At 38.8% G+C, this 24,078-nt stretch overlaps 4 protein-coding genes across 5 annotated transcripts; all 4 read left to right on the plus strand.

Annotated features, from left to right (window-relative positions):
• Positions 1-1,100: 1,100 nt before the first annotated feature.
• rusf1 (RUS family member 1) lies at positions 1,101-5,162 on the plus strand. Its single transcript, XM_085404621.1, has 14 exons — positions 1,101-1,422; positions 1,498-1,575; positions 1,656-1,770; positions 1,863-1,908; positions 2,188-2,220; positions 2,306-2,411; positions 2,629-2,730; positions 3,129-3,199; positions 3,671-3,855; positions 3,964-4,021; positions 4,540-4,604; positions 4,690-4,827; positions 4,901-4,969; positions 5,057-5,162. Exons 1-14 carry the CDS (start codon positions 1,273-1,275, stop codon positions 5,140-5,142), a joined length of 1,302 nt encoding a protein of 433 aa, XP_085260747.1. The 5' UTR covers positions 1,101-1,272; the 3' UTR covers positions 5,143-5,162.
• A 1,014-nt stretch (positions 5,163-6,176) lies between these two features.
• LOC146672110 (uncharacterized) lies at positions 6,177-13,652 on the plus strand. 2 transcript variants are annotated; one of them, XM_085404623.1, is made up of 12 exons: positions 6,177-6,335; positions 7,088-7,289; positions 7,443-7,475; positions 7,574-7,692; positions 9,601-9,703; positions 9,867-9,899; positions 10,250-10,282; positions 10,382-10,615; positions 11,291-11,394; positions 12,493-12,658; positions 12,743-12,798; positions 13,115-13,652. In XM_085404623.1, exons 1-11 carry the CDS (start codon positions 6,271-6,273, stop codon positions 12,785-12,787), a joined length of 1,137 nt encoding a protein of 378 aa, XP_085260749.1. In that variant the 5' UTR covers positions 6,177-6,270; the 3' UTR covers positions 12,788-12,798; positions 13,115-13,652. The 2 variants fall into 2 exon arrangements, with proteins under 2 accessions (XP_085260749.1, XP_085260750.1); XM_085404624.1 differs by having other exon boundaries at positions 13,127-13,652.
• Positions 13,653-14,666: 1,014 nt separating this feature from the next.
• On the plus strand, positions 14,667-20,078 carry elob (elongin B). The gene is made up of 4 exons (XM_085404625.1): positions 14,667-14,822; positions 15,768-15,902; positions 16,588-16,696; positions 18,815-20,078. The coding sequence occupies exons 1-4, from the start codon at positions 14,820-14,822 to the stop codon at positions 18,925-18,927; spliced, it is 360 nt and encodes a 119-aa protein (XP_085260751.1). The 5' UTR covers positions 14,667-14,819; the 3' UTR covers positions 18,928-20,078.
• A 1,830-nt stretch (positions 20,079-21,908) lies between these two features.
• Positions 21,909-23,931, plus strand: LOC146672112 (putative nuclease HARBI1). The gene is made up of 3 exons (XM_085404627.1): positions 21,909-22,415; positions 22,866-23,097; positions 23,174-23,931. Exons 1-3 carry the CDS (start codon positions 22,077-22,079, stop codon positions 23,890-23,892), a joined length of 1,290 nt encoding a protein of 429 aa, XP_085260753.1. The 5' UTR covers positions 21,909-22,076; the 3' UTR covers positions 23,893-23,931.
• Positions 23,932-24,078: the final 147 nt, after the last annotated feature.

The following is a 24,078-nucleotide window of genomic DNA, read 5'->3' on the forward strand; positions in this document are numbered from 1 at the left end:
AGCAGAGCACAGGTGGGTTTGCAAGATAAACAACTGGAACTCAAGAATTAACTGGTTAATAAACTGGTTGAAAAACCATTCGTAGTTAAGCAAATGGTCCTTAGGTGCAAAAGTTCGATTACTGCTTTCTGCAGCAGTGAAGTTTGTTTCCTCAGAATGTGGGTTAACTCCCCAGTAAGGACCAGGAAAACCTCCCACCAACTTCCTGTCTTTGCAAAGTACTGTGATTGGGCTTGGCTTCCATTAGGCAGGTTATTTTCCAGCTGGTAAAAGGGGGAATGGACAAGGCAGGTACGTGGATTAGTCCAGATTCTCCAGAGAGGAACACAGGAAATGAAAGGCAGGTGAGTGTCTCACAGGTTAAACCCAAGCAAACAGTTCATAATTGCACTAAACCCCCTAAATAACAGTACCACAAAAACTGTTTAACAATCCGGTCCTGAGCAGCACTCTGAATTTAAATAATGAGGATGATCACTCAGGTGTACAACAGGTGTGCTTGCTCTGGGTTATCAGACACCACACCCACTGCTGTAAAGGATTGGTTAATCACCATTCACTTGCACAGAGGGGAGAGAGAAAAAGCAGGTGCCATACTAAGACAGGGTGAACCATTTCTATTTATTTATTTAACTGTATGTATTGTGTTTATACTTTTATGTTTAATTTTAAATCACCTGGAAGTTAAAGAATGGAAAAATGGTTAAATTACGTGAAGTTCATTGCATGAGCCGTATGAAACAAGGTTGGTGAAATTTAGGGGAAAGAAACTGTAGATATTGTCTTAAATGAATGTGCATTGCAATGTTGGTATCACATTTTTATTTTTATTTATTATTTATATTTTATTTATTTATCCTGCTTGTGTACGCTTTTTTTTTTGACAGTATTTGTTTTTTATCATCTGAGTTCATTCATGTTAACTGACACATGGTTATGAAAAATATTTATTGTTCCTCCAGCAAGACCGTAAAAAGCGAAGAAAAAAAAAAATCTATTTCTCGTTTCTTTGACATCATTTGAGCGTCTCCGCTGGGGCTCCGCCTTGAACTTCTAATCCACCAATGAGTGATCGGGAAACTGTGAGTGCGGAAGCAAACCCGGAAACGTCACAAATCAAAACAAAACAGGACACGTCGGCTCTGTCACGCTGAAGTCCACTTTTAGCTGGGCTTTAATTAAATGCATTCCAGTGGATCTGAAGCCGCAGAATTGCTCAGTTTGTTTAAAAAATCGTTTACATCCCTCCGACTATCGCTCTTAAAAGTATAAATGGAGACGGACAAAGGTGTGGTTTTGGCAACAGAGAGATATGGCAGTGCAGAATCCTGGAAGTATGTATCAAAAGATGGAGTGATGGAGAGGAGGAGAGATGGGAGTGAAGGTCACTCAGGAGGAAACTCGGTTTTTGGAGTTTTTAAAGTAAGGCACAAGTGAACTTAATTGTGCTTACGCTAACTGCAAACATCAACCTGAAGTTTGAACTTTTGATTTCAGAGCGTCTTTCTGCCTCAAGGTTATCCAGAGAGTGTGAGTGATGATTATCTGCAGTACCAGTTCTGGGATACAATGCAGGTACAGTGGGTAATACAACAGGGATAGTTACATATCTGTGACATTAAACCCCTTCAGTCACGCTCTTCCTCCTCTCTCAGGCCTTCTCCAGTTCCCTGTCAGGGACTCTCGCCACTCAGGCTTCCCTCAGAGGTGTTGGTGTTGGAAACCAGGAGGCCACCGTAGCTGCAGCCACTGTTACCTGGTTATTAAAAGGTGGAAAAGTACATTTACATTTACATTAACCCTGCACAGCTCGTGCTGACCTCACTGGTGTTTCGATAACAAACAAATGTGTCTCCCTGCAGATGGGACTGGCATGTTGGGAAGAATCCTCTTCGCCTGGCAGAAAGGGTAAGGCTTATATGAGAAGATCTAACCCAGTGTGCAAAAGCAAATACTTTAGATTCTACAACTGTGGCCACTGATGATAAATTTTTTTTAAAGTGCATAAAATTCAGTGCTTTAAGGAAATTTAAGGAATTCAGTATTTCCTTCAATGCCATTTGCCAGTCTCTTCTCACACACACACACACACACACACACACACACACACACACACACACACACACAACATTGGCTTTTGTTCTGATAGAAATTATGTTCAGAGTAAGTTTCTTCGTCTTTTTCCAGGAGTAAGCTGGACTCTGAAGCAAAAAAATGGAGGTATGTGATAAATGTGTAAGACAAGTCATTCCAGTCACCACAGGAAACCCATTTGAGTTTTGTTTGTTTTTTAATTCCCAATTAGACTTTTTGCTGATGTGCTCAATGACATTGCCATGTTCATGGAAATACTGGCTCCTTACTTTCCTGCTTGCTTCACCTTCATTGTGTGCACTGCAGGGATATTCAAGGTAACAAACAAACAAACAAAAAACAGGTTAATTCTGATCAAAATTATTTAATGTACACCACAATTGAAAAGGCTATTCCCATTGCTAAATAGGTGATATAAAAATGAAATTCCTGTCTAGTTGACCAAGGACAGCCCAGGTGCAAGGATGCAGAAAAAGTATAAAACGTTACGTTGCGTTATCTTGCATGTCATCCATTTGTGTTTGTCTTCTCCAGTCTATTGTTGGAGTGGCAGGTGGTGCGACCAGAGCGGCTCTCACTGTTCATCAGGCCCGCAGAGACAACATGGCTGACATCTCTGCCAAAGACGGCAGTCAGGTAGCTGCCACTTCCTACTTTCATCACACTGTGTATCATCAAGCTAACCAACGTGAGCAGTTTTACACTGTTCATTGTCTACATGTTTTCAATCTTTCAAATGTACCAGGATGGAAACTTAATGTGATGGTAATTAGAAAAGGATATATTCTGTATACAATATTTTGGTGTGGCACAAGAAAGAAGCACAAAAAGCCCTTTAATGGTAGTTTTAAGTTAAACCAGGTAAAGCACGTTTGATTAATAATAACAGCAACATTTCAGGTCCCTGCTACTGAAGCAGATACATTTTATTATGTACACAATGTTTATCTCCAGAGACACACAGTAAAAAACAGGTAATTTGTAGCAAATCTGTAAAGCCATCATAACATCATCATCTCTGTGTTTTCCTTTAGGAGACTTTAGTGAATCTGGCCGGACTGCTGGTCAGTCTGATACTCATTCCCCTCGTCACTGATAATCCAGTGTAAGTTTTGCTATATTTCAAATACTAATTATATTCTTAACGGGTCAGTTTACCCAAAAAACATGTTTTTGCTCCAGCCTGCAATGCTGTTTATGATTGTTTTGATGTGAGGTTCTAGTTTTGGAGAAAAACTTTTTTTTCTTGGCACTTTGAGCCTTCAAGGTGATTGTGGTACAGTTTTATTATATTATAAGACAAGGTGGACATTTCCTTAGCTGGTACTTCCAAACCCAGACAAAATGATCTAGAAGGATCGGGTCAAGTAAATTTGACTTAAACGACTGCACAGCAAGTAAAGTTATCAAAGAGAAAAAAAAATAAAGAAAAAGAACAAAAAAATGATAATCAAAGTATAGGATAATTAAAAAAAAATAGTAATAGTAAATAATGTGGGTGAACTGTTGCTTTAGAGTGTTTCATGCCTCTAACATCACCCACCTCAGTCTCTTTCTCCCTTTCTGTCTTGTTTAGATTGACTCTCTGCCTCTTCTTCCTCTTCACCGTGCTTCATCTTTTTGCCAACTACAAGGCTGTGCGTTCAGTTGTCATGGAAACCTTCAACGAAGCACGGCTTTCTATCGTACTGCAGCAGTACCTGAAGGACAAACGAATCCTGAGTCCACCAGAGGCCAATCAGAGAGAACCAGTTTTCTTTGGTAAGAATTAAGTTTTTTGTGCTATCACACTGGCAGGGTAGAGTCCTGTGTCGAGTCATTGTAAATCTTATTAAGTTGTCTTCTGTTTTGCTTTTGATTTTGTTTTAGAGTTTGGGCAAACTGTGCCGATAAAGCTTGGAGTGAGGCTGCAGGAGATTGCACAGAGGTGATTGGTTTGCACGCATTTAAATGTTGCAGTAGCAATGAAAATATGCAGGGGAAGAGTGAGACAAGGAGGAAAAATCCAGAACAGGGAAGTTTTTATTAAATAGTTAAAGTCAGACACTGAAAAGCTGAAACGTTCATTTCTCAAATTACATGTTTTCGATTCTTTTCCTTGCGTCTTAGTTCCTCACACCAATGCAAGTGGAGGAAGCAAAGAAGAAGAAGGCTTTTCTCATTTCATGTGCCTCCTTGTCTGTTCTGTCCACCTTCCTCTGACCCCCAAATCAGTCTGTCTTAAATCACACACAGAAACCGTGACGGGCAGAAAGTTTGATGATCTTAAATAACTGAAACAGTTTATGGATAAAAACGATGAGCTGTTTAAAGATTCCTCCTCCTGCCACAGTTTGTGTATTCCAGCTGTGAGCCACTGGTCTGTTATATGTTGAAGTTAAAAACACTTCGGAAACATGTCATAAAACTAAAAGGAATTTCATTATCGTTCTGCTCATTTTGCAGCCCAGAAGATCTTGAGTTGGCTTTGAAGGAAAACAGCATGCCTTACCTGTTAGGAGTCAGAAATGGTATGCTGTCTTCCACCCATGCAAAGAAAAGCAGCATGTTTACATACTTGGAAAGTTATTTTTAAACCTCCTGTCTTTCTCGCAGGCTGTGTATGTGTTTGTTTGGGACCAGAAGCTTCAGTGAGTGACGAAATCAGAGCGATGTGCCAGGCGGTAGTACTCGGCAACATGCTGAGCTCGTCAAACTCCAGAGAAGCTACAGGGGCTGCACCGAAACAACAAAGTGAGCCTCTACCTCTTTCCATGTTTAACTGTTTAAATGTGAAGAACTGTAAAACTTCCTCTTTTTTTTTTAGAAGGTCACTGGGAAATGGTGCACAAGAGTCACAAGCTGATGGATGCCATTTTCAATCCATTACTTAAGGGTGAGCACATGCAAAACTGCTTTAACTTACCAATCATCCTCTCTGATTCCTTTAGTGGAAGCATGATTCTGGAAATGTAACCTTCAGGTGCTGAAGCTGCAGGATGGGACATGAAACGAACCCTGATCGACTGGGATGAGTGGAGAGTCGAGTGGAAAACAAAAAGCAGCTGAGAAGCTTTAAATAAACAAAGGTGTTTTTAAGTATGCCTGATTTGATTCATTTAGCTGCCCCAACTCTCCAGAGAAAAATAGTTTATATGTTTACAAGAATAATATTTTATTTATTTTTATATTTTAAGTAATTAAAAAAAAACCCAGCAGATCACCACGGAGAAAATGATCTTGGAGCTTTTTTTTGTGTGGGTATTTTGAAGAAAATATCAAAGTATAGATGCAAAAACAAAACGGTAGGGAAGGGGGCGGTATTAAACTGCCTTAACCAATCAAGGCACAACAAAGAAGAGGGAGCAACAACATCCGGTGCAAAGCGGATATGTCAAGTTCGAAACATCGTTGAGCAAAATTATAATTTACTAATAGTACGTAAACACAAAATAATAATAATAATACTTGAAGTTTTCTTACATGCCACAGGGCTATTTCTTACTTATTGTTCTTAACTTTGTTTTTTTGTCATTTAAAAAAAATTGAAAAAGTAGATTAAAATATAAGTGAATTTACAAAATGAGACAAATCACTATAAGAGTAAATGTAAACATAATAGATACATAATTCAGTCCTCCCAGTCAATTTTAGTCTTAGTGAATTGTGGCTGTGTTTTAAAGTACATATATATATTTTTTAATGCCTAAATTCAATTTATTACATTACATACAGTAAGACAAGTGATTTTATGGACATATCTTTCTGGGGAAACCACAGTTGCTGAACGATAACACGAAATTGTAGACTTAACCCCCAAAAAGAAAAAGCTATTAGTTTAGGAGATCATTTCAAAGAAATATCACATTTATGGATCCAGCAAATTAATTTTCTGTAGTTTTCACCATATGGTTAAACATAATCTCAATATCAGGAATTTTCACAAATACCACGATTTTTGAAAAAACAAAAATCATATTAATTATCAATCCTAAATATTATTAATTTTTAATGATAAATGTAAAAAAAAGTACATATTTCTAAGGAAGAATAAATGCGACCTTTATTTTGAAATGTCCTTCCGGATGTTGAAGTGTCCAAATTGTTGTTAGCTGGAGACGTTTCTCATACAACTTTAGCGTTAGCAACAACAAAATCGGTTTTTGTGGTTCCAACTTGACCGAAATTTGACCATAAATGGGGAGATATACGTGTGCCTACAACTGCGACACCTCGAGCGATCCAGACGTAAAGTTTTTTAAGTAAGTTTTCGACAATAGCGCTGCTTTTTGGTTAAACTAAACCAACAGACAGCTAGAAGCACGTTTGTAAAGTAACAGTGGCTGACAGAACTAGGCTTGTATCAGTGTTAAGACTCAAATTTTCCACCTTTTCTCAACATTTTAAGCCCACATAATTAGATCTTTTTCTGTATACATGGGAGTGCAGTTCGGAGTGCACCTGGAAAAGTTACCGAGACGTGTACACAAGCTCACTAAGCAAAAAAAGGAAAGCTGCATTTTTTTAGATGGTTTGGACATATGCAGAGGAGGGACAGTGGATATATTGGACAAACGATGCTTAACATGGAGCTGTGGATTTGGTAAAGGAGAACATACAGAGGGTTGCTGTGACAGAGGAGGATGCTAAGCATAGGTTGAGATTGAGGCAGATGAACTGCTGTGGCGACCCCTAAAGGCAGCAACTGAAAAAAGAAGAAGAAAAAAGACCACTTAAGATCCTCTAAATTACATCTATGAGACAAAAATACTCCAGATTAAGATCTTTAACAGTAAATTATGCTCTTATTATTATGTTTTTCTGTTGTTTAAGTTTAATTATCTAGCTTACGTTCAGTATATCACGCTGGAAATACTGAGTGTTATATTACATATAGCATATCATAATTAGTTTTAACAGAGTTAGTCAACAGGTAAAATTTACTGAACTCTACACAATTTTTAGTGAGTTACTTTTCACACGGGAAAAAAATGTTTTCTGTGTGTGCATGCAGGTTTCCCCTGTACAATCCCCGAAAACTTAAAAAATGGGTACTGAACATGAAGTGGAAGGACTGGACGCCGACTCGCTTTTCTGTTCTGTGCATCAATCACTTTGAGGAGCAGTACATTGACAAAACGGGCAAAAGTGTGACACTTCGGGAAGATGCGGTTCCCACCATATTTACACCGACTGACAACACACAGAAAAAGAAGGTTTGTGTGTATCATAGATAATTGTTGGCATCATTTAGAAATAAAACATTTGTGAAATATTTAAAGCTGCATAATGAAACTCCTCCTGTTTTTCTGTTTAAACCTCAGCGGCTTTTTAAAAATAAAGGTGTTGTTACTGTCTCCTTGATACAGGCTGCCATTAACCCGAGACGTAAACGACACAAGGTGAGCTGACCCAGACAGTTAGCTTTTTATTGTTTAACGTTTAATGTTATTCATTTTTCTAAATGCATTACGTGTTGTTTATTTTATTGTGAAAGCAGCAACCTGGTGCTAAAAGCTCAGAGAAGGATTTGGCTGCATCTGCAACATCAGCTCTCCCTGCAACAGACGACAGTGTCCGGGCCAAAGAACCCAGCCAGACAGACCAAGAGACATCTGGGTATGTAACTACACACAAGGAGACGTTTACTGTCCTAGTCCTCTTTTCATAAATCAATAATAAGCAGTAATGCTTCAGTATGCACAGTACGGATGCCCTTCATGAGGGATTTGTGTCTCTTCCTTGTTATCTTTCACTTTTTAGGCAAATGTGTGAACAGCTACACTATGGAGCCAGTTTCTTAAATCATTAATTATACGTCTAATAAGTCAGTGTTTACAGTTTGAAGACTGCCATTAGCTTCTTGTGCATATTTGCTTGTTAATTATTAATAATACATTTATTTGTAAAGTGCATATTTACAAAGTGCTTAACCGTTTGAATAAAACCACACATTAAGGATAAGTGTACATAATTAAACATGCAGTTAGTCTTACATTCATTCCTGCATACACACATTCAAAGAACCAAGGGCCAAAAACAACAGTCAAACAATTAAGGAAAAGCGGAGTTATGAAGCGTCACTGAAAACCAACCATAAAAAATTCAGCCAACCTGATAAGCTGAGGAAGGTTTAGCAGTGGCAACCTCAAAAGCATTATTACCTCTGGTTTTAAAGTAAAGACGTAAAACAGTTAAAAGACCTTTTCAGACCCAGATGACCCTCTTCAGTCTAAGCAGATCTGCTGTATAGGTAGGAGCCAAGCCATGTAGGGCTTTATATGTTATTAATAACATTTTAAAATGAAGAAAGGTTTAATTTTTGCAGTGTTTGTTCAATAAAGGAAACAAGGCTGGATGAGCTTAGAGATCAAAATTTAGATTGTGGTAAATAATATTAGCAGCATATTCCATATTATTCTCTAAAACCAACTTCCTCCTGTTCTCATCGCTCCTTAATTCACTGAATCTGCAACTTTTTTGTTATATATTTGCTGAGCTTTTAACATTCACACCATAATGAGCTTATGAGAAACAGTTTCTAGGTGTCACAGATTGATTCAGTTATATTCCACTGTATATTTATAGTGACCGTGTAGTTTGGGAAAGAAAGCCATATTGCTGACCAACTTGTAGTCTCGAGTTTAGTTTTAGTGCACTTCTTATCGTTCACACAGGTGTACTTAAAAGTGCTGCCTTGTAGTCATAAGCTACACATTCAAATATGCACATAAATTCTGAAAACAAAGCATTTTTCTTTGCGTGGTTTTGATGCTTGATATTTATTTGCTGAGAAAAATATTTGTTTTGTGCTCAGTGAGGGACATTTAAGATTTGTTAGAAGTTTTAGAAGAAAAGCAAAAGATTAAAAAGGATAAAAGGACTAAACATGTTACTTCTGACTAGTCAGTTTCTCTCAGAGGTATAAAAACAATCTGGTTTGTCAGCTGCTACCTGCTGAAAGATTGTGGCTCATAAATGTCTTTATAGAAGCAGTTAGCATTATACAAACGCCTCAGATTTTAAATTGATATATATTTAATGCACAAGCCTAAAAACCACAGTAATCTTGCAAAAAGGTTGTTTTGGATGGTACAGTTTGCAGGTATAACACAATGTCAAACCTAAGTTGTTGTTTTTTTTTTTCTTTTAAAAGCTGATAAAAGCATTTAAGATGACATTTTCCTGCTGTACACGCATTTAAAAACAAATTTACAGTCATGGTGGTTTGCTGTATTGGTCCATTGGAGATCTGCCCACTGGTTAGGTCACTAAACCAGTTTTCAGATCTAACCAAAGGTTTCCTTGGGACTTGTTGTGTTGGCAAAGAGGACTTTCTGGTCGATCACAGGTTTTCTCTTGGAAAAAGATCAAATCAAATCAAACACCAGAGAGGTTTCTTTGGTGCTTCTCCTTCATAAATTTAAAATTTTTCCTGTTCTTTTATTTATTTTGTTAATAATTTCTGTACAGATATATATTATCGTTTCCTTAATGTTTTACGTTTTTTTCTGTTTTAATGATTAGAGATCCCAAAACGTCAGAGAAATGGAGGATTATAATTGATGAAGCACTGATGAAGATCGATTCATTTCCACACTTTTTTCATGGAGATTACTGTGTACCACAGGTAAATGGAATTGTATTATATACATACTGATCACTGGGATAGCTTAAGAGTTTATGTTTAGCTAATCTTATGGCATTTACGGCATATCCGATATGTTTTATCTTGTTGTTTATCTTCATTAGTGCGAGTTAATCTATGTGTGTGTTTCCACCTGCATCAACAGAGTATCCACTGGGCTCCAGATAATAATTTCAGTGTAAGTAGAATATTTTCAGTCTACTGGGGATGTAATAATTCTCTGAAACTGGATGAACGGATGAACACTAAAACCACAACCCTGATCACTTGATTGGATCATAAACAAAAAATAAACTTTTATTCTCATATATTTCCAGTTCACCCACTACTGGGACATTTTTAAACAGAATTCACCAGACTAGCTTTAACCAAGGGCTCCACACGGGTATCAGGACACTAAGTGTTGCGCACAATTGTGTCACAGTTTCCTGTCTCTGCTGCATTATTCTTACACCCCTTTAATCTGTAAAGGTTTGTCTTTTATATCGTGGAGCACTTAATTCACCTCCTCTTTTGTCATTTTTACAGCCTGAGGATAAAGACAATGAAAACATTATAGAGGTACGTCTGTTGTACGATTACCTGCAGGTGTTACTCCAAATCCAAACCAGGGTTTTGGGTGGTTTTGTCCCTCTGCCTGATGCATTGTCCTGACTGCAGGTGAAGGAGCCATGGGAGTGGCTTGCTCTGGATGTCCGAGGACCGCTGCCTCAAACAGTAAACGGACACAAATACATTTTGACGGTGACCGACTTCTACTCCAAATGGGTGGAAGCTGTGCCGATGACAGCGTGCCTCCCTTCAGATGTGGCAAAGAACGTCGTGGACATCATTGCGCACTTTGGATATCCACTGAGAATCCTCTCTAGACTGCCTCTTGACATAGTCCACAAAGTGAGCGCGCACACTTGATTAATCTGCCTGGACTGTTTTGCAAAACCTGATTTCATATCAACATCAAAAATGTAGTTGAAGTTTAGAAACTTGCATTTTTTAAAGTGCCTTATAAATCTGACTTGGAATTAGTGCCTGAAAACCAAACCCAAGGCAGTTAAACCCATGTGTAGTTATTATAGTGACATGCTTTTAATTTAGAAGAGCATATTTAACCTTCACAAGACCAACTCGGCAATCATATAATGCATAAAGAGAAGCTAATATGCTCCTCCTTATTTTCTTTCACACATATACTGTTGTGGTTTGTTCCAAATGGGTAACAGTTTTGTCTTGTGGTACTTGCATGAATACAGTTGTTTTTTTTTTAGAGTTCCAGTATAAAAATATGGTGCTGAGAATGAAACTTTATCTATTCTGTGAGATGTCATGATAATTAAATGCTAATGAAATAATATTGGTTTTATTTTTGTTAAATTAAACATATACTCTGAATTGTCCAGTATAACATGTTATACTGGAAATGAATTACCACCAGCTGAAAAAGCCCTTTGTGTCTTCCAGCTCATAATATAATGCATGATACTTTTTTTTGTTATAAACTAATGTTATAGTGTGTCCTCATTGTCCAGTTTCACACAACTGTATACTGTGTGAATGTCTTCCCGATGACAGATCAACCGAGAACTGAAAGATCAGCTGAAGGTTGCTGTTGCTCTTGTGGTCTATCATCAGCAGACGGGCATCGCAGATATGATCACACCACAGCTGATAGACAGGTCTGTAAAAAGCCAGGGTGTGCTAATATTTGTTTTTTGTGACATTTTATAGTCTTGTTATGCCTTTATACCTGTAGTTTTGTTTCTTTTGGTCCTTTTCCAGATTTGATTAATTTTACCAAAATACATTTTGTCATTTGGATGACCTACAAAGTTCATTCTCTTGTTGTTGCAGGTGAAAACTTGTAGCTTTTAACACAGGATTAAAACACTTAGGTTATTAATAATATCACGAATGCTAAAGTCTCTGAAGTTTTCTGTTACCATATTGGTTTTGCAGTTAATAGTTTTAGATGCATTCGTGCTTTTAGGGCAGTTATAACTGTGCATGCACCAATAAATCAGGCAAACATCAGTATCTGTTTGTTAAGTGGTGATGTAACAGGATTATTCATAGTGAGTCATTCAAACCACACAGGAACATGTTTTAATGCATTGTGTTGTTGATGGATCATCTCTGAAATATAGTCCGTTTTCATCATCTTCTTCCTACCAGATGATAGTGGGAGACCCTCAACGTGAACTTTTATTGAGAATAGTTTTATCCAGATCTGTGCTAATGTGTTTCTATCAGCTCGACCATAACTAGCCACCTGGTAGTAAAGCATATGTCAAGTATCCCAAAGCTGCTGTTATTTTTTCCATCTACCTTAACATCGAAAGTTATAGCCGAGCTCTACTTTTTTCTTTTTTGTCAAAAAATATACTAAAGTGAGAATTTTGTCAACTTCAGATGGAAATTAGCTCTTCTTTACTTTTGGATGTCTGGACATGAAACTTTATTGAAACAGCGGTCACGCTCATTTTATTGGAGCTGAAAGAGTCTGGACAATTTTGAACTCTCTGTGGATTCTCAGTACTTGTTTTGTTGGGAGCTAAAGGAATATTTGAACAACAATTTTCTGCTGATGATGTAGTTGTCTTTTATAATAGTATTTGTTTTTTTCTCAATGAGATAAAAGGGAATAAATAACACCAAAAATATAAAATATCTGGCACCTGTGGACCAAACTGTTATTACAAACAATCGGCGCATAATACCTGGATGTTCTGTCATGATAGTAACATCTCAGTGCTGTAATGTTCCTAATCAAACAGGATGGTGAACGATCTAATAGAGGAGCATGCAGCTGACTGGGATGTTTACCTGCCTGCCAAAGTGTTCAGTCTGTGCTTCAAAGAGCATTCAGAGACCGAGGAGAGGCCTTTCTCAGTGCTCTGCTGTAAGGGAATAGAGCCTGTTCAATTCCCCAGAGAACTGGATGTAAGTGTAGGTTTTAAAATTTGAGTTCTAATAAATCTTACAGGTAAAGTAAAATGACTTTCTGTGTAATCCATTTTTTCACAGTTTCCACTTTCCAAGATCCGAGAGAGTGCCTTTGTGGTTAGATAGAAGTTTATTCGGTGAGTTTTATGTGGAGTTGTGCACCACACTGTAATATAATATTCTGTATTTTACTGTTGTTTGGAACTGTGTGAAGCATATGGGGCATTTGTGGAATATATCACTGGGATTAGGTAATTACTGTTTCTATAGCAATTATTCAGGTTTATATTTTCTCTCGGTTAGATTATTGAGGTGTTCTTTTAACAAGCATCAGAAATCAGTTGAACGACTTCAAATCCAGCAGTGAGACGTCTTAAAATATTATGCCAGTTTTAGTGACACTACACTGTGTTGTTTTAAACTGACTTAACAGTGATGTTCAACTTGTCTCAGTTTTATTTTCAGGTCACTTTAATTGGAAACAAACTGGAGCTGCTTTAGCAGCAAACCAGGGAAGAAGAACGTGTTCAGTCCTGGAGGTATTCGTTCTGGTGGAAACCCTGATGAGTGGACCGGGATGTTCTAGTACTGAGTTCTGTGGAGAGGATTTGTTGATGAAGCTGTGCATTTCGACAGCATTTTCCACTTTGTCTGTGATACACTGAGATGCTCCACCTATTTTTCATTCGCAAGTATTTTTGGATGTAGTATTTTAATTCAGTTTTTTGCTGTAGCACTGCAGCAAAATGTCTTGCTTAAAATATATAGCAGCATGTCTGCAGTGTTGAGACTGGAACAAGCTAAATGTAGGTTAGGAAGGCGAGACAGTTTTCTGAGCCATAGGAGACTGATCAGTATAGCATTATTATTTTTATGACTTCAAGCAGTTCAGCCACCTCCACTGGTAAGGTTTAGGCTGCTGATCGTTGATGTTTTCTGTTTGTAAAAAGGTAAAAGATGCCAATAAACTTTATTTAAATATCATTTTTAATCACTAGTGAATAGTTTTTGTTTATTGACTATCCATGTTATTCTTATCCAATCTGGGGGTTCTTGAGGCCAACTCAGCTACCTTAAGGTGAGAGAGGGGTACACCCTGGTTGCCAGCCTATCGCATGATAACACAGAGAGACGGACAACCATTCATACTTACAATCTCACCTACAGCCAATTTAGACTCGCCAGTTACCCGATGCATGTCTTCAGACTGTTGGAGTAAGAGGACCCAGACTGGGAAAAAAACAAAGTAAAACTTTCTTCTTTTTTTTAAACAATAATTTCACAAACAGCTGATTTACAAGTTTTCCAAGAATCAGTTGACGAGCCTACAACTCACTTCTGCTATTCTTATTTTACAGTAAAGAGAAGTGTGTGTTTTTCTGTCGCACTGTTTTTAGACACTGCTGACTCCTGAGGGTCAAGACAGAAAACCAAACCTCAGCTGTTGTCAGGTCAGTCATCCCACTCATCTCTGAGGGAAGGAAGGCGTGATGAAACAGTTTAAAAGGTGTCGATGTTACAAAACTTTACTTGATCACTGGGATATCTGGCCAGCAATGACTCCAACCCGGCCCACAGGTTAGCTTTGAACAATATTCAAGCAGGGCACTCATTTTAAGCTTTTAACCGTGCTTTTATAAGATTTACAACTTTTCATGCTGATAAGGACCTCACCCATTCATACTACACCAAAGTAATTAAGTAACAGATAAACCGTTAAATGGCAGAGTTCCTGTTTCGCCCCACTTACTATGGAAATTTCTGATTTTTTTGTGAATTAACAAAAGCATTGTTTTATTTTAAATTTTAATTTTCCACATTTATTTAAGCCCAGAGTTTCAGTATTCATGCTCACGTGTTGACTTTTGCAAAACAAAACGTCTCAGTGTGTGGGGAAAAACGTGGTGCAATCCTTCATAAAACGGGAGCTCCGATTAACTCTGATAATTTAAGCAGTTATGAAGAGAAATAAGACATTCAGACAGATATTCTCCTGTTGCATTAGTTTGTGCATGCACAGAGTGACGGCGCTGTGCGCGCTGCCCTCAGCTGGTGGATGGTGGAGTTAAAGCGGTGGCTGTCTGATGCTGCTCTGAGCTCATAGTTGTCGTTGTGCAGTGCAGTTTTTCTCCCCACTGTGTGCAGCCAACCGCAAGAAATGGTGAGTGAGGAAAACACATACAGAATATAGTGGCCTGTTGACTACGAAAAACCGACTTTAGGTCAGCCGGCAAACCCTCCCCAGAGCGGTAAAATGCCTGATTTGAGCAGCTAAGCTGGTCACAAAGCAATCACTCAGAGACGAATGTCTTTGTTTAGCTAACCTTTGCTAGCATTGGCTAGCTTCTCCTGCGTTAGTCAATACAGTAGCTCATGGTGGCTCGTTGCGCTATACTCTTCAAGTTGATAGCAAGTTAAGCACAGTGGGGTCCGATCAATGTGAACGAACTGACTGTTGTTCGAGATAAATCATCCAAATTTTTGTGGCTCAAATAGCCATCTAGCCGCACAAAAGCTAACTGGCTAAAGTTATCAGCTAACGCTGCCATGTATGTAACTTAGATAAAAAATGGTTGTTTAGCGTGAGCGGGGCTTGTTTTAAAAGTTAGAGGAGTTGAAACACAAACTGTCAACTTTATAGTTCAAGTCTGTGAAAACAGTTGATCGAGGAAGCCGCTACAGCTGGCGTTAACAGATGGCTGAAGCTTTGGTTAAAACTGCCTTAGCTAAGCTATGTGTCACTGCGGCTATTTAAAACGTGAGGTGTAGAGAAGTGACTTGGCTTACTCATAAAGTTACCAAAGTGTTCCCACACAGAATAACCTGGTTAAGCAGAGACTGTTTCAGTTTATAAACGCCCATCTACCGTCTGTTTGTTTTGCTCAAACTTTAACCAGCTTTTTCTCACGTGATAAATCTATCTGGTGATGGCACTGGATACGTTCTGTAGGCTCAACAGAGATGAGCAGTATCTGATATAAATGCTCAGAAAACAGAATTGAGCTTAATTCAGTAAGACAGGACGTGTGTTTCTGAGAATCAGGGTTACAGTGTTTATCACTATCATCACTATCTGATTTTCTCCTGTCACTTCATCTCACTGCAGGATGTGTTTCTAATGATCCGACGTCACAAGACGACCATCTTCACAGATGCCAAAGAGTCAACCACAGTCTACGAACTGAAGCGCATCGTGGAGGGCATTTTAAAGAGGCCACCTGAAGATCAGAGGCTTTATAAGGTGAAATAAATTACCTGGAAACCTTGTTAATAGTATTTTTTTTAACCTTACAATTTTATACTCTAAGCAATGTCTCAAAAAAAGATTGTTAATCAAAATAATAGCTGGAGCTCTAATACCTGTCCTTTATTCACTTGACAAAGCTGTTCTCACAAAACGTGAATCAAAGTTTTCTTTTGTTACTTGAAGTCTCCCCTGAATGTTTAGCCCCAGCAGTCAGCGGACAGGAGCAAACTTATAATTTATAACTGAAATCAAGTGACAGTAACATATTTTCAGAAATTAGAAGGAAGTCCTACATTTCCTCAAGCGCCCCCCCCCCCCCCCCCCCCCCTTTCCCCTCTCAATGTAAAAGTGAAGTTGAGTCAATGTCAATTACAAAAAGCTTGTCCTCCATTTCAGTTTGTCAGGAAAGTCTAATCTTTCATTTAAAAAAAAAAAAAAAAAAATCAAAGTTTTTACAAAGTTTAAATATTTTTACTTTGGTTCAGGTTCTATCTGAACACATCATTGGGCTTCCTTTTTTTCCTTTCCTCAAACTTTGGCTTTTTGTTGAGTACAAGCAGTCTTCACATCAGAGAACAAGGCCTCGCCATTTTCGCTTTGTTACAAAACAGTCTGTCCTGCAAACTTGATCCTGCAAATCTCTGAAGATGTCTGCTTCTTTTAACTCTTTCTTCTTCAGGATGACGTGCTGCTTAATGACAGTCAAACTCTTGGAAACTGCGGCTTCACAAATCAGACAGCCCGGCCTCAGGCCCCGGCCACGGTGGGATTAGCGTTTCGTCTGAGTGGTGAGTAGTTCATCTTCTAACCCACCTCAATACTAGATTTTACTGTGAGCTTATTCGCTTGATCTGAACTCAGGTTTAGGGAAAAAAAGATAACAGCCAAATTCTACATTCTGGATTCTGGTTTACACTAAGCAACTTGTCACATCGATGCGCTATACAATCCAAATTATCTCTAAAGTTCCAAAAACATACCTACCAACATTTAAGTTTCAAAATCTGGGAGTTTGTAGTTCTGTTGTAGCATATATATCAGGCCACAGACCGTGAGTCGTTTGGTATCATACCGCAAGTTGATGCTTGGGTGTGAAATTTGTGGTTTTCAGGGTTTTTTTAACGTTATTTTTTTTATAGTTAACTCGGTTTCCCTGGGTCTTTTCTCGTGTGTTATGAATAAATCTTCTTTTTTTTTTTTTTTTCTTTTTTTTGGGTACCGGTACTGGTTTTATTTTGTTGTATTTATCCGCGACACCTTAAAGGGCGGCTCGTGAAAAGATTGTCGAACATAAACCGGTCCGTGGCGCAAAAAAGGTTGGGGACCGCTGGTTTAACGTACATGCACATATCCAAAATGTTGCTTTTTGTGAAAAATTTGTCCTCAAAAGAATGTACTACTAAAAAAAAATGAGTCTGCATCAAGCAAAGATGAGCTGGTTCTGCTGTTTTTAAACAAGAAAATGAAGAACCGGAGATTCCAGGTTTGTCCAGTTCCGATAAGAAGGCAGAATTTCATGGTTTGGTACAGGAGTTGAAGCTGTATCACGATGTCAGTGGGGCAGTTTGAACCCTTGTTGGCAGAGTTGGGACCACATCTGAGGAGGCAAAGAAATCATTTCAGAGAGCCGACTGACGGCGTTTAGCTGTGTCTGAGCTGAAATTGTATTATGTTACTATTTGTGTATTCAGTATCGGTGTACATTTGGAGCTACAAGCACACTTGTTGGTAATTGCAGTGGTCTGATTGGTGACGCCTGTTCATTCACATGATAAAAATTGAGCTTGATCCCAAAAAATTAGTACTATAAAATTACGCAGTCGGTGGGACTGGCTGCACCAAAATGCTCGCAAGAATCTTTCACGCCCAGCATGTAAAGGCTTTAAGTACTTTCCTGAATAACTTTAATAGGATATGTTCCCACCACAACTAATGGGTAAGCAAAGCTAGTCATAGTTTGCTGTTTGAACTGTAAGTTATTGTAATATGTTATCCTCTTTCAAGCCAAATGTGAGCTATAACCACTTCTGTTAAATTGTCCAGCTTTTAAAGAAAATTGTTGCAACTTGTTGTCTACAGTTGGAAAGAGGCGTTTATATTTTTACAAGTTTTTGATTATGTGTTATTAACTCTGGAAGCTCGGTTTGGTAAATGTGTCCAACTTAGCAAAGTCCATCACCCTGTGTCACACACACTGAAATGGGTACATATGTGGCTGAACTCATCATTGTTTATGTCTTGCGATTTTACTGCGTCTTTGTAGTAAAGAAAGATGAAATGGTAAAAAGAGGTAATTTATTTAGAACTCAGCTGTGGTGTCTGTGTAGAGATTGGCAAGGCACATCCTTTGAATCGGGTTGCCAGTTTGTGCCGCCAGATGGGTTGAAATTGTATTTGGAGTGTGTACTGTGTGTGCATTTCATAGACAATCTGGCAAATTGGGCAAAGTTGGCTCAACGTACAAAACGTACTGATCCGTGTATTCCAGTTATTCATGGTAAAGTTTAAGAGTCGTGCAGGTTTGGGAGTTTTCTGAGAGAAACCGACTGCCGGGAGATGGTCTTAAAATACAAGTGAAAACAGGAAAAATGGGAATGTTGCCAGAAAAGATTGCCAGAGCTTTTCAAAGAGTTTTTCTTTGTCACTCAGGAAATGCCATTTTTTTTTCCAGTGGAAGAAGGAAAATACTTTTTAACTTATTCAGTGTTCAACATTGGTCTAGTTGTCCAAAACAAACACTTTGTGACTTTTTGGCGTTTTAAAAACTGTTATTTTAAAATTCAGGTCCCCCTGGATACAAAATTATTCATTTCTTTGGATCTCCTTTCATGTTACTTTGATCTCTTTCCAGAATTTAATGTCTCTTTTGTCTCTCTCTGTGTTTTAACTTTCTGTCGTTCTCCCAGATGATTCCTTTGAGCAGCTGAGGATTGAGCCCTTCTCCACTCCCCCTGAGCTCCCCGACGTCATGAAGCCCCAGGATTCAGGCAGCACAGCCAACGAACAGGCTGTACAGTGAGCTCAGAGGCGGGGGAAACGAGAGGGACACACAGGGGGTCGAAGGGAGGGGTTGAATTTTTGGGAAGTGATGCCTCAGCGGGTGAAGTTTTGCCTTGCCGACGACCGATCTTCAGCTGGGCGTAAACAATTTCAAACGCGGATTCCCCCTTGGTGTAAATGTGAGGGTGCTTCAAAGTGGTTCATTTTGTCCTGAAATCGGCAAACGCATGCTAGATAAATTGATAATTACACAAAAGACCCCACAGAGATACCTGACGGACTTGTCACGACACTGTCAGTCATCCACGGGGTTGGTAAAGGCTGAACATGAATAATTGTACCTCGTATTTAATGAATTCTAGTCTTTATTTGGAGTAAGGCTGATGCTGCCTTACTTGTGTTCTTTAATTTGCTGGCTTCAGAGTGGGATTTGACAAGGTGTCGCATTTTTAGGTTTTTATGTTTGTGTTTCTTTATTAAAATATTACTAGGATTAACTTTTTTGGGGGGTGGTTTGGATATGTGTTGCTGCAATAGCTTGGAGTTTGTGAATATCTAAGTTACTGAGACTGAATGACTCATTTGAATCTTCAGTACACGTCTTCAGGCATAGCAGCAATCAAAATTCAAGTTGTGGCGATTATTCTTTACTTTTCCCTTCTTAACATTGATGGAGACCTCTTCACCTTTCCTCAGCAACGATTGGTTGTAGCCTGTGACTTGCTTGACAGTCTGAAGTGAAGAGGTGACACGTCGTGGTTAAATTATGAGCTGTGCCTGGCTGCTTATTTTGCCTCCCATTTATCCCGGAACCATAGCTCATTTATGTCATGCTGCAGTTTGTGCTGTATTTTACACTGTTAATACCATAATGCGTATTATTTTCAAAAAATAAAAATAAAATTGTATTAGAAATAAACACTTCTGCACATCAAAACTTCACATTATGGTGTAACACTGGGTCTCATGATCTAGAAACTTAATAATGATTACAAAAAAAAAAAGTCTGTTATTACAGGAAGAAGATGTAATGGCCTGGTGGGTGTGGGAAAAGACGCTGTTTAATATTACATTTAAAAGCATATTTGAAGATTGAGGCTGTTAAACAGTGGGATGTGATGATCAAAGTTGCACTTGTAACTGGTTTAACATTAAAAGAATTGTTTTTCACATCTGTGTACTGTTGTGTGTTTGTACAATTTAAAGTGATCTTTGAACATAGACGGTGTAAAATGTTGCCCACAGCCACTGTGGCCTTGATGAAGCCACGATGTTGGTGTTTTAGCAGCTGCTGTTAAAACACCACAAGCTACTTAGGAGGTCTGTACCGCACAGAAAATCATATTTCGGGAAATCTGACAAGTGGATGACTTATTTAAACACACAGATTGTAAAGCTGTTATGAATGACGAAACTATCCATAGGAGCCAAAAGCCATTGTTGAGCCAGGCTGTAAATCTGTGAATTTTAACATTGAAATCTGTTGAAGCCAGCTTTAGAAGTTTGATTTGATGAATTGTGCAGCAATTCATCAAATCCACAAATGGATTTTCCTTACAAATGTGCCACCATTTAAGGCAGGGGTGGGAGAACTCAAGGACCCGTGTCCTGCAGGTTTTAGATGTCTTTGATCCAACACAGCTGATTTAAATGGCTAAATTCCTCCTCAACATGTCTTGAAGTTCTCCGGAGGCCTGCTAATGAACTAATCCTTTGATTCAGGTGTGTTGACCAAGGGTGATATCTAAAACCAGGACACCAGATTTTGAGGCCTGGAGTTCCCCACCCCTGATTTAAGAGGAAATAAGCAGGCTGTCCGATGGTATAAGATTTATTGCCGAGAAGCGCTGTTGTAACAAAGGACTTACTTTATGTGCCAAGCTCATTTTTTGTGTTATACATCATGTAGCACTTTCTGTTTTTTAAGGACCAACGTCTTGCTTAATCTGGCGTCGTCCAGCACTGGGCAGGTTCTACTGGTGTGTATTAAATTGGCTTTCTAACTAATAAGGAACTTTATTCAGCCAGAATGTAATTTGGCAGGATATGTGTTGTTTACTCTGAATGATAGTAGGACCCAGAACTGGGCATTGCTTCGTCTAAAAATCTAAACCACTAAACTGCGAAGTGCAGTCTCTTATTTATCCTGTCTTTTAATTACTGCTATAATTATGGATATCAATCTTTTGGTTTTCTGTTATATAATGTTCTGGCTCTTTTCTATTTACCATCTACTTCACTGGAAAGCATCAAAATTGGACTGAAACAACCAAAATAGTGACGATAACAGAAGAAGTTGGGACTTTTTATTGCCTGTGGTGTAAATAACCTCCTTTTAGGAAAATCTTCTTGTTGACTTAAAAATAGATTTGACCATTCTTGTTTATTTTCACCTTTAACTTTCTGAGACATATTTCTTTAACGCAGTATTCAAATGAACAAAACAATATGTGACTGTAATTAAATATGCTGGGTCTACTTTCAAGAGGTAAATAAATCAAGACAAAAAAAGTGATAACTATCAACATTTCAACTTTGCCAGAGCACTGACATCAGAAACATCTCTGTACAAACTAATACAAACACTAATTTGTGAAAATGTTTGAAAATTTCTCAAAAGATATTTTTCATATTGCAGTCCAAAACCAAATGTGTATAATATTTATTGTGTTCATATTGTAAATACAAATGAACAATTTTTAAAGTTACACTAGTAAAATAATAACAGATTTTTTGATTAATGAACTTTCTAATAAGTATTAGAAAGGCTGCTTAGCAATCTCTCAAATCAGTTTTTGAATTGTTTTTTTTTTCCACTTAATGTAATGTGACTTATTTTGTCCTTGTTCTGTCTCTGTATTGCTCACTGTTTGATTTATTTAATTTACTTTTTTTATTGTCTGTGTACCATTTTTTTACACTTCTATTTATAATGATGAAGAAAAACTTTAGTGTGCTCATACGGTCACTGTCTTTCAACGTCTCAGTGACTCTGCCAAAATTCCGACAGTCCCTGAAAGCAGCAAACATTAGCTAGCTAGCCAGCGGGCTAGATTAGCATAGTGCTAACAACAGAATGGGCTTGCAACTGCTTGAAAGGACCGGTGACCTCTGCTTGGCTTCCATGCTCTGAAAGCATCTTGTTTCTCTATCGCCGGTATTAAAAAAATGGATGTCAGTGAATGTGTTTTATCGGCAGGCAGGGCCGTGCTGGACATGGTGGAACGGGAGTGGCAGCCTCTGTCTGCGGGCGAGCTGGAGCACAGGCTGGACCAGGCGGTGGAAGAGATCCTGGAGTCACAGCTCCTGGCAAAACTGGAAAAGCAGTCCCATCGTCGTCCTCCTCCTACCAATACTATTTACGTACAGTTACTACAGAATCAGGTGGGGCCCCAAGTTTTACACACAGCAACAACATCCAGTCCGTCCGAGCAGGAGGAAGAGAAAGAGGAGGAGGCTGCAGAGTCCCAGGAGCAGGTTGATACTGTGGATAATCCAGCGATCAAGGTAGTTTTGTGGCTTTAGTTTTCCTCTGAGAAAGCGTTTTACAGTTTTCAACTACTATTAAAAACAATAGTGACAATTTTTGGCCAGTTTTTTTAATTTTCAAACTCAAATTTAACATGATATTCAAAAATCAATTAAAAAGAATTTGAACCTGAATATGAGATAAACTAAGGAATTTCTAAAGTGTACCAATCATGTATAACAATGCCTTTAATCAAATTATAAGCTCTGCATTTCATATGTTTGTCATTACTCCTTAATCTTATAACTTTTTGCTGGATTCATTTGTTTTATCTCACCAAAAAAAGTGGAAAATGCATCTTTTTCTTTGAGATGTGGCTGACATCCCAGTAGAAAACCAGAAACTCTGCATGATCCGGAAGGAGAATAAAGTGGATACATGCCTATTAAATACTGTTGTATTTTGTTTGTGTCTCTGTGTTTCACCAGTACATTTCAGACCTACTTCAAAGCTCCAAATCAAGGACACGAATGGCTGGACGGGCTCGCTTATCAATGTCCCACACTGTCCTCCTGTCTCTCACACTGCTGTCCGAGCGAGTCAGTTACCGCACTGTGTCCCGCCGCTTCCAGCTGGAGAAGGGAAACATCCACAGGATCTTCTTCTCTTTCTGCCAGCGCATAAACATGCTGGAAGAGAGGCACATCAAATGGCCAGCTGGTGTGTTAATTTGTTGGGTCATTAATCATATGTGGGCAAATTATGATGATGATAATATTTTCTCTCTGTTCTTCAGGGAAAGAGGCTGTAGAGGCACTTTTCCCATTCTCCAATCTAATTGGAAAAAAGGAAGTAGAAGGAGGACAAGGTGTTCCTCAGGTTCTGGGAGTGTTGGGACACACCCGGATCCCTATTCGCCTGCCTATAGGGAAACATGATGTGGAGAGCACCATACCTGAGGTGAAGAGAATGAAGATGGAGGCCCCTCCTGACTCTTGGTTAAACCTTGAGCTTGTGTGTGACATTAGAGGCCGGTTCTTGCACTGCAGAATCAGTAAAGGATCTCATGTGGACAGAGGTCGTGCTCTAAGAGACAAACTCAAACAGAACCCTGACCTAATGCCTTCCAGCTCCTGCCTTGTGGCCAGAGCTGGCTACCCACTTACTGATCAGATTTTTACCCCGTACACAGGAAGTCACGGACCAAGAGAGGCGCTCTTTAACAAGACGCTGGAGGAGCATTTTCAGATCCTAGATCAGGCCATTGCCGATCTGAGAGCCAGGTTTCGGAGGCTCACGTATCTGGATATTGGAAACTATGACCGAGCCAGAGCTGTTGTGCTGACTGCCTGTGTGTTGCATAATGTGTTTCTGGACCTAGGACAGGCGGTTCAAGGAGAGAAGGAGGAAGCCACACCCCAAGATGAAGAGGGGGAGGCGGATGACGAGGGTGTATGCAGACGTGACTCCATTACAGATTTTCTGTTTAAAAGCTTTAATCATGGAAACGCGTGAACATTTCAATTTGTTAATAAACTTCAGTTGTGCTCGTGATCCTGGCATGTTGCATTCATTAACATTTGAAGGTAGTGACTGAACCCCTAAAAACCAACAGCAAAGGTTTCCCTGAGGTCATAGAGCGAGAGCGGTGAAGGGATCTCTGTGGGAAAATGGGCCTCCCTCGCTCTGAGACTTCAGTAA

Source organism: Rhamphochromis longiceps, linkage group LG4 (assembly GCF_057381845.1).
Source record: "Rhamphochromis longiceps isolate RC_006_pf linkage group LG4, R_longiceps_female_GT1.1, whole genome shotgun sequence".
Classification (NCBI taxonomy): domain Eukaryota; kingdom Metazoa; phylum Chordata; class Actinopteri; order Cichliformes; family Cichlidae; genus Rhamphochromis; species Rhamphochromis longiceps.